The sequence below is a fragment of the Medicago sativa genome, chromosome 6, assembly GCF_051527215.1.
Source record: "Medicago sativa cultivar Bolivia chromosome 6, Bolivia_mono, whole genome shotgun sequence".
Taxonomy (NCBI): domain Eukaryota; kingdom Viridiplantae; phylum Streptophyta; class Magnoliopsida; order Fabales; family Fabaceae; genus Medicago; species Medicago sativa.
In genome coordinates this window covers 26,772,642-26,783,025 of record NC_140754.1, presented here as the reverse complement: position 1 = coordinate 26,783,025, position 10,384 = coordinate 26,772,642, and the positions used below count along the sequence as shown (strand labels likewise).

At 35.7% G+C, this 10,384-nt stretch overlaps 1 protein-coding gene across 1 annotated transcript; it reads right to left on the bottom strand.

The window, feature by feature from the left end:
* Window positions 1–2,192: 2,192 nt before the first annotated feature.
* LOC146914239 (uncharacterized) lies at window positions 2,193–5,826 on the bottom strand. Its single transcript, XM_085721025.1, has 4 exons — window positions 5,598–5,826; window positions 4,824–5,012; window positions 3,298–3,782; window positions 2,193–3,221 (listed from the first exon to the last, which is right to left on the bottom strand). The coding sequence occupies exons 1-4, from the start codon at window positions 5,824–5,826 to the stop codon at window positions 2,193–2,195; spliced, it is 1,932 nt and encodes a 643-aa protein (XP_085577151.1).
* Between the last annotated feature and the right edge of the window lie 4,558 nt (window positions 5,827–10,384).

Sequence of the window (10,384 nt, the reverse complement as noted above, 5' to 3'; positions counted from 1 at the left end):
TTCATTCAAAAATTTATTATTTATAGATTTGGCATACCAGAAACTATTACTACAGATCAAGGATCTGTATTTACTGGTCGAAAGATGGTAAAATTTGCTGAAGAAATAGGATATAAATTGTTGACTTCAACACCATATTATGCTCAGGCAAATGGTCAGGTAGAAGCAGCAAATAAGAATTTGATTACTATAATCAAAAGAAAAGCTAGCCAAAAGAAAAAACCCAAAGAATGGCATGAGTTTCTTTATGAAGCTTTATGGGCAGTTCAAACTTCTCCTAAAGAATCTATAAATACTACTCCTTTTCGATTAACATTTGGCCATGATGCTGTATTGCCAACAGAAATCTTACTTCAATCTACTCGAATTCAAAGACAAATCGAAATTCCAACAAATCAATATTTGGATATGATGTTGGATGAATTAGTAGATATTGATGAAGAAAGATTAATGGCTTTAGAAGTGCTTACAAAGCAAAAAGAAAGAATAGCAAAAGCCTATAACAAAAGAGTTAAATCGAAATTATTCCTGCAAGGGGACTTAGTTTGGAAAGTTATCTTGCCTATGGATAAAAAGGATCGATGTTTAGGAAAATGGTCTCCTAGTTGGGAAGGACCATGGAAAATTCTAAGAGTTTTTTCGAATAATGCGTATGAGATCGAAGAACTACAAGAAGATCAGAGAATTCTACGCATAAACGGTAAATATTTGAAAAAATATAAACCGATGTTACAAGAAATTAAAATTACACAAGAGTAATTTGATTCGAAATAAAAACTTGGCATTAATTTAAAAATGCCAACTGATGGGCAGGTTACATCGAAATGCTTAAAATGGAAAAACCATTACAAAAGAAAACATAAAATACTTAAAGACTAAAAAGCATTTAAAGATGGTTTTCACCATTCAGTTACAATCCCAAAACGATCGAGAAACCAGCGAATTTCCGTATCGAGACGACACCTGAAGCAAGCATTGACCAAGTAGTATTCATGATCTGGCCCAGGTAGAAGTGCATACCAGCCTCCAATTCTCCCATCTCCTGCACAGTTGTGGTAGTTGTTGCAAAAACGACGCCTAGTAAGCCAAATAGGCATGGGCCTATTCCACCAAGGACAGCGAAATCGATAAGTTGAAGTCCCTCCCAAAATGTCGCTTCGAAATTCTGCCAATCGATGTGTCCATGCAAGATCTTCGAAGTCTTCGAGGATGTTTTCTGGCATAGGCATGGAGAGTGCATTGATGAGAAGACGGTAGTACCTTGCACTCAGAGAGCCAGTGGCGTTGATAGCAGTAGTGAGGAGGCGTTTCATTTCTTCAATGTTTGGATTAGCATCCAACATGTGTTGAGTGCTTCGAAGAATACAGAACATGGCGTTGCCATGATTCCAGAGTCTAAGTTTAAAAGCAAACTTAGAATGAGCCACCATAGCATTGTTGTACCATTCATTGGGGTCGTAAAGGAAGTAGAGGACATCATTTCCAAAAGCCCTAGAAACTTCAGAATCCTCACTGACACGCCAATGCCTGCTACTGGTATGGCGAAAGGCGAAAAGATCTTTCCTGCTTTGAGCAGCAATCTTTGCAGCAATCTTGACTAAAAGATCATCACTCAGATTATCAATGGTGGTCATGATGATTTGGGAAAGAAAGCTTTGAGTAAGAAGGATTTTTCAGACGAAACAAAGAAAAGAGTGATTTTTATAAAAGGAAAATCATATTTATAGGGGAGGGAAGTTGAAAGAAGTGATTCAATCAGACGGTTCTTCTTGCTTTGAAGATGATGACACGTGGGAACAGTTATTCTGATGGCCAATGGTTACTTAACTTTGTAATCTGAGGGAAGTTTTAAAGGTTTTCTTTTAAAAGGATTAATCTGTGTTAAAAGGTCATTTATTTGTTTTATTTCTTTTCAACTTCCTAGACAAGTTTAACTTGTTGGGTTAAACAAAAAAAGTTACTTTTTTGTTTCCTCATCATTAAAATGTCTTGGAAATTGTTCCAATCTTATTTGGATTTAAATAAAATTTGAATTCGATATAAGAAAATAAGAAAGGAATTTCGATGATTGAAAAGAAATTGTCATTCGAAACAGAAAATGGTCCATAAATTGTTATAAAGACATTACAGACCAAGATATTCGATAAGGCTGAAATAAAATAAAAGTCTTAGAGAATAAAATAGAAACAGAACTAAATCTCAAATGATGAGATGAGTTTCTCGATTTGGCTCTTGTATTCAGCCAGTTGAGTATCGAGAGCATGGTTGTCACTTGCAAGTTGAGCAATGGTAGACTCTAGTTCCTTGGAGAGCTTGAATTTGTTAACAGCTTCATTGGCTTCTTCATTTCTGGCTTCATCCTTAGCCAAAATTTCAGCTTTCTGAGCTTCCAGCTCTTTAATCTTGGCATCGATGTCAACCACTTGCTGCTTCGCATTGTTTCTTTCTTGCTGAAGAGTTTTAAATTTCTCTTGGAAGGATGACAGTTCGATCACAATTTGATCATGATACGCTTTCTTCTCTTCCATTTGAGCTTGATCAGTTTTCCTCTTCTGGAAGTTTTGATTAGCACTCTCCAACATTGGTTCAAGATAGTTAAACAGGTTTCGAAATTTCCAACCAGTTGGGAGAGCACCAAGCTTTTCAAATAAACTCCTGATTTCAGCAAGAGCTCCAGCATCCTTTTCAATCAACTCTAGCAAGTTGGCTTCGATGATCTTCTTTTGAAATTCTGCTAGCAGGTTGTTCTTTGAAGTCTCAGAGGGATTTCCCTTGGATGAATCAGAAGTTTGGCCAGTGCTAGTTGAGAAAAGAGTATTACTCTTAGCTATCAAGGCAAAAGCGTTGAAAGGATCATCTTTGGCCAATCGATCGATTTCTTCCAGATCGATCATAGGAGTATCTTGTTGAGCAATCATCTCTGCATCACCAGGAGCATCTTGTCGAGTAGTGATTTTTGTATCTTCAGTAGCAAAGTTTGATACATTATCTCCAAGGGTGGGTGCAGAATAAGATTGATCATTGTTGAGTGATTCATCATTTACCAAGTCATCAGTGGGTGTTTCTGTTTGTTGTTGTTGAGAAAGATTCACTTTAAGACCTTCTGGACTGCTAGCATCATCATGCTCATCTTCTTTGTCTTCAGCAATTGGTGAAGTGGTCTTCGAAGAAGGAAGGTCTTGCCCATGTTGTGATGGATTAGCTTGTTCTTGTTCGATACCCTAAAAAGAATAAGATAAATGCTTAAAACAAGACACTTAGAAATATTTCGTATAAAATATGGTTTTGATAAAATACCTTCGAACCATTATCACCAACATGTGAATGAGCACTAGAGTGAGAATTCTTTCGAAGACGTTTGAATGGTTTAGATGGTGAGATGGTGGGAGAACCTTCAGAAGCTTCCACTTCGACTTCCTTTTCTTGGACAAGTGATATTTGTTCTTGTTTTCTTTTCCTTCTTCCTTCAGTATTGACTTTGGGAAGTGTTACTTTGGAAGCTTCGATCTGTTCTTTAGTTATCTCCACCTCGTCATCATCATCAGAGAGATCGACAGTTGCTTGTTCTTTCTTGTTCTTCGATCTAGAAGGTCTTTTCGATGAAGTTGTTTTCACTTTGGGTTCCTTTGATTTAGGAGGTTCCTTCGATGCAGCCTCAGATTTCTTCGATTCAACTTCTTTAGTTTGGGAAACTTTCTTTTTCTTCTTGTCAGACTTGCTTTTTGAGGTGTTTTGGGTGCTGGCATCATCGAGCTTTGTTTCTCCTGGAGTTAAAGGCAAAGCTGAAATATGTGATTATACAGATAAGTACTATTTTTTCTAAAAATAGTATTAATATATTTTAGTAAAGGAAAAAATCATACCCATGATACTGGGAGTTTCGATTCGAACTTGGGATAATTCATAGCCAAGTTCACCACTATATTGATATAAATTGCATTTAGCATAGGTTACTAAATTATTCTGTGGGATTTTGAAATTATAAAGTAACCATTTTGGGTATGGTGGCCTAAAGGCCAAAGCAAGATTACAAGATGGAAATTTTGCTAGTCTCATTTTCTTTTCTAAAACATAAAGATATTTATTGGGTGTTCCAGGGGGAAAAATTGTTTCTGGAATTTTTTCTCGAATTTTGTCTCTCAAGGTCTGAGCAGCATAATATACTGTCCTCCTTGGATGTAAAGGGTTATATGCTGTTTGATAATATCTTTGAAATTGCTGAATTTCTTTAATGTGCGTACCTCTAGTCTTCTTGTCTTTGTTCTGCAAAGTGTGAAAAGTACTGGTCAGTTGAGGCAGCAATTCATCAGGATTCCCTCGATTGGATTGGCGTATGTAATAATTTCGCCACCATCGAAAGAATGTTTCAGAGCATGCAAATGATGTTGAGAAATATGTAGGCTCGAACACAGTTGTTCTCTTGGCTTGAATTATGGATTTCCACACAGGTTCGATCAGAGGAATTTTCCATTCACTTATACTTTTGAACAAAGAGCTAGGTTTCGATTGAACCATACCAAACTGTCTAGCTACATGGTTAGGTTGGTAACCATATACTCCATAAGGGCTACCAGGTGTAAGTCTGCTAGATAGATAGGTAGGGGTCAAATAAGCTTCCCATATAGCATTGATTTCTGTTTTGTTGGCTGTTTTCGAAGTAGTGGGAAAATCCTCTTTGAACCAGTTAGGTCCATATTTCCTAGTGGTAAATGGTGCCATTATAGGGGTGAAAATGGGACAATCAAGCAAGGTTTTGTAAGCATTCTCAAAAAGTTGTTGCGAAGATTTGTTCCCATCAGGGTGAAACATAGCTAAGCCTATACCTTCAGTGGTCCTTTCTGAGCATGCTGATGTGTAAGAGGAAGGTAGGATCGAAGCAAGTTTTGATCCAAAAATGGCTAAAAGCCATAGTTGGAACAACCATATGGGTCCTGATACAACTAAATTCCCACCAGTTCGGGGATAATCTCTAAGATTATTAGTTGTATGGTTAAGGGTTTCATACAAAGAACCTAGAATCAGTTTGCTTAAACAGATATATGTTCCTTCATGTAACTGATTAGCTAGACACATGAATTTCTTAGGGACTTGTACTGACCTTGAGCAAAAAACATGCATAGATAACCAGTAGGTCAAGAAAGCTACATGTTCATCTGCAGATACTTCAGCACATTTGGTATCATGGTTGTTAGCTATAAACAAACCATAGCCAGGGCTATCGAAATTTACTGAGTATTGAGAGGTGGTAACATCTGGATTAAAGGTGTATCCAGTTGGTTTTAAGCTAGTAAGGCCGGCCACATCTAAAAGGGTAGGAGTGAGCATTCCACATTTCAAGTGAAGGCTGTTGTTCGATGGGTTCCAAAAATGTAAAGCAGCAAATATCAATTCATTATGGTATTTTGGACCATATCGAGATATTTGGATGAGATCAAAAATCCCTTTCTCCTTCCAGAATTGTCCCTTTTGTTTTTGAACTTTGTCTAACCAAGCAATGTATTCTGGAGAAGGTTTTGGTTCAGTCCTAATTTTGGATTTTACAAAACTTAGGTCAAAAGGACCTTTTGTGAAAATTAAAGGAGGTTGAGTTTCAATACATGGAAAAAGAGAGTTAATTTCTGGAGTTTCAGGTTCTAGAGAAATGGGGCCTAAGAATGCATGTGGAGTATCAGTACAAGGGATGATTACCTGGGTTTTCCAGATAGCTTTTTCAGCTTCATTGATCTCTGGTTTGTTCACAAAAGCAGGAGCAGCATTGGCTATTTCTTCAGTGAAATCAATGGGTTCTTCGCGATTCACATGAGAAGTTCCTGCTGCGTTTGTCATTGTTTCAATGTTTTTGTGAGAAGTTGATGAATAGTGAAGATTTCGTGTTTAAAGATAGGAGTTGCAGAAAATTCGAAGCTTTTTCTTTGAGAGAATTTTGGCGGAGAAGAGGAACAGTGAAAGTGAAAATGAAATGGTGAAAAGTGAGAAGAGTAAAGGTGAGTTTGTTTCTATATGGACCTTTGATCATGACACATGTCAAGATCTTATTTTGACAGTTTTACCATTAAAAATGGCGTCTTTTCCAATATTAGAGAACGTGGCCCACTAACTAAAATTGTGGGGTCAGTATTTAAAGGAAATTTGAATTAGTTTTGAATTAAATACTGACATCATTCATTTCGATGGAGAATGTTAGTTATTTTTTTTCAAAAACGTCTTTTTCTTCTTCGGTGAAATCGAAAATGGCGTTTCTGGGGGGCAATTTGTTAGCCAATATATTTTACTAGCTGTAATAAATGTGGTCAAAGTATAGTTGACCTAGATTTAAAGAAGATTCGAACAGAGTGTTGTATTGAAAGCAAATTTAGGTTCGAAGATGGTAGAAGACTTCGACAGAGCAGTTTTCGAAGGTGGTTATCAACAGTTATTCTTTAAGTCAGTTTGTATTTTAAGTTTGTTTTCAAATAAGCAAAACTGTCGACTTGTGGCAGTTGTAGTTTGAATTTCAAAGAAGTGTAGTTATTTCTAGACTTAGTATAAATAGTAGTTTTTCATAGGAAAAACGGGTCACAATTCCATCATACAAACTTACACTCAAAGTATCCGTATGGAAGCGAGAAACGAGTCACAAGTTGCAATGTATGAATCTGTGTACCAACTTTTGTTTAATCAATACAATTTACCCTTTTTTTTTTAAGTGTTCTTGCACTTTACTTTATTAAGTTCGATTGAGTTCAAGTGGATTGAATTCGATTGTTTTTATCATATTTCTTATATTTTCGACACCAGAGACACAGAATTTCTAACAGCAAGAACAAACACAATATGTCCTAAGATTTACTGGTTGATCTTGCAAGTTACCATTTGTAAACCAGCGGTTGTTTACGAAAATCCAACGTAAACATACATTCGAGTAATTAAACGTTTTACAATTAGTAAACTATATTTACTGTCAGAACCTACATTTTCCACAAAAATGGATCTATTAAAATTATGACTATAAGCAAGTCCATAAATATACTCCCGAAAAATAAGTGGGTATAGGAAGTCCTGTTGGCGAGATCTAGCTCGTTCTAAATATACTTGATATTCCTTCATTTTAGAAATTCTATTTGGTCAACGGATCAGAGATTCATTGGATTATCAAATGATACATAGTGCGATACAGTCAAAACAAGGTATTCTATTCTATATATATATATAGATTAGAATTAAAAAAAACAAATATGAATAGATACCTAGAAAACAAGTTAAAACCCATTAATGGACTATCTCCGCTCGCTTGTTCCATCTAATTGTTCTAGGACAACAAGCTAGTTAGAAATCCTTTATTTTTTGGACCAATCGCTCTTTTGATTTTGGAAAAAAATATCTTTATCAATATACTCTTTCTTCTACACATTTATGGCTACCCCATAACATAATGGAGAATAGCTAATAATTAGGACTCATAACAAAAATCCTTAATCCATTCGTTGGAAAAACTTTTTCCACAGCAAGCACTAATCCTTTTTTAACGTATAATTAGATGTGGTAATCATTCAAATAAAAAATGAAAGCTCGTTGCTTTTTGTTTCCCTATAATTGGAGCATCTAAGCTCTATCCTTTTATTAATTAAACCCAACTGAATTCATTTGTTCCGAGCCAACAATTCAAACGAAAATTTGGGCCAGGTCCAATAAAAATTTTTAGAATTCACCATTGATACGACATGCTGCTTTTTCCATTCATTTCTTTCTGGATCAGTCGTGGTCTTACAAACCCTACCGATGGTATGGATGAACCAATTAGTTCATAGAAATGTGTAAAAAATGGAGTCGCACTTAAAAGCCGAGTACTCTACCATTGAGTTAGCAACCCTAATAAAAAAAAATAGAAGGATGTGTATATCCAATCGCAATAAAAAAAAGATATAAGTCTTTAATATTAAAAAAATGTTGCATATTACATTAAATTACAATGAAAAAACTTCTTGTTTGATACAAACTAAATACAACGAATCCATTATTTGACGAAGTAAAAATAAATCTATGTAACATGAGTCAATCCATCCTTTTATTCACGATCGTATTATATTTGTTTGATACACTGTTGTCAATGTTGAAAAAAAATACAATCGAGAAAACAAATAGAAAAATATTTATATTCTAATTTTTTATTTTAAAATATAAATTATTTCTATTTAATTCATTCTATTATATTATGATATTCAATTAGAATGCTATAATTATTAATTAGACTATATCTATTCCAAATCAAAAAATAGAAATTAAATAGAAAAAATATACCAATCGGAAAGATCCATAGGATTCATTATAGATACAAGAAGTATTTTTGTATTGTGTATTTTATTCGGCTCAATCCTTTTAGTAAAAGATTGGGCCGAGTTTAATTGAAATTAATAGAACGAATGATAATTACTGGATTACAAAGTATCCATTGCTGGGAATTCAAATCAAATAGTATCCATTGCTGGGAATTCAAATTTGATCTCCTTCCAGACTTCACAAGCAGCAGCTAATTCAGGACTCCATTTGGTAGCTTCACGGATAATTTCATTACCCTCACGAGCAAGATCACGTCCCTCATTACGAGCTTGTACACATGCTTCCAGAGCTACTCGATTCGCTACGGCACCAGGTGCATTTCCCCAAGGGTGTCCTAAAGTTCCTCCACCGAATTGAAGTACAGAATCATCTCCAAATATCTCGGTCAGAGCAGGCATATGCCAAACATGAATACCACCCGAAGCAACAGGCAGAACACCAGGTAAAGAAACCCAATCCTGAGTGAAAAAAATACCGCGACTTCTATCTTTTTCAATAAAATCATCACGTAGTAAATCAACAAAACCTAAAGTAATATCCCTTTCTCCTTCCAGTTTACCTACTACAGTACCAGCGTGAATATGATCTCCACCTGACATACGTAACGCTTTAGCTAATACACGAAAGTGCATACCATGATTTTTCTGTCTATCAATAACTGCATGCATTGCACGGTGGATATGAAGAAGTAGACCATTATCGCGGCAATAGTGAGCCAAGGTAGTATTTGCAGTGAATCCACCGGTTAAGTAGTCATGCATTACGATAGGCACGCCCAATTCTCTAGCAAATACAGCTCTTTTCATCATATCGTCAACTGTGCCCGCAGTAGCATTCAAATAATGTCCTTTGATTTCACCAGTTTCGGCCTGTGCTTTATAAATAGCTTCGGCACAAAATAAGAAACGGTCTCTCCAACGCATAAATGGTTGGGAGTTCACATTTTCATCATCTTTGGTAAAATCAAGTCCACCGCGTAGACATTCATAAACTGCTCTACCGTAATTTTTAGCGGATAAACCCAATTTAGGTTTAATAGTACATCCCAATAGGGGACGTCCATATTTGTTCAATTTATCTCTCTCAACTTGGATTCCGTGAGGAGGACCTTGGAAAGTTTTAACATAAGCAACGGGGATTCGCAAATCTTCCAGACGTAGAGCACGCAAGGCCTTGAACCCAAATACATTACCTACAATGGAGGTAAACATGTTAGTAACAGAACCTTCTTCAAAAAGGTCTAAGGGATAAGCTACATAAGCAATAAATTGAGTCTCTTCTCCAGCAACAGGTTCGATGTGGTAGCAGCGTCCTTTATAACGATCAAGACTGGTAAGTCCATCGGTCCACACAGTTGTCCATGTCCCAGTGGAAGATTCGGCAGCTACCGCTGCACCTGCTTCTTCAGCCGGAACTCCAGGTTGCGGACTTACTCGGAATGCTGCCAAGATATCAGTATCTTTGGTTTCATACTCAGGAGTATAATAAGTCAATCTATAATCTTTAACACCAGCTTTGAAACCAACCGTTGCTTTAGTTTCTGTTTGTGGTGACATAAATCCCCCTTACAACTCATGAATTAAGAATTCTAGCAACAACAAGGTCTACTCGACATAACTTAGGAGTTAATAAAACCTTTCACAAATGATCGATCAACTAATATTATCAATTAATCCGAATGGTTCATTATTTAATTTAACCATGATATTTGATTTGGCAAATACATCATTATTCTATACTCTTTCATATGTATGGCGCAACCCAATCCTTTTTTTTTTCAAATTTCGAGCCTCTTATTTTTTTAATTTTTGATTTTTTTATTCTCAATAATATAAAATTTACTCTTGACCTTGACAGTGATATATGTTGTATATGTAAATCCTAGATGAAAAAATGGGCAGAATTCGCCCACGAAAAGAAAAATAGGTAAAAAAATTGGCTAAGTATAAATCCTATGTATGCTGAGGAAATAAAAAATGAGATAGAAAAACTGAATCGTAAACAAAGTTTAGGTTCGAATTCCATAGATAATATAGATAGTATTGTCTATAATCTATAATGATAAACA

What these genes read in the sequence shown, in the direction of transcription:
- LOC146914239 (XM_085721025.1), bottom strand. Translation starts at nt 5,826, where the DNA reads ATGACAAACGCAGCAGGAACTTCTCATGTGAATCGCGAAGAACCCATT. An exon ending in AATTAACTCTCTTTTTCCAT is followed by an intron (nt 5,013 to 5,597) that starts GTATTGAAACTC and finishes AACTGATTCTAG; the next exon opens with GTTCTTTGTATGAAACCCTT. An exon ending in TTGGTGATAATGGTTCGAAG is followed by an intron (nt 3,222 to 3,297) that starts GTATTTTATCAA and finishes TATTCTTTTTAG; the next exon opens with GGTATCGAACAAGAACAAGC.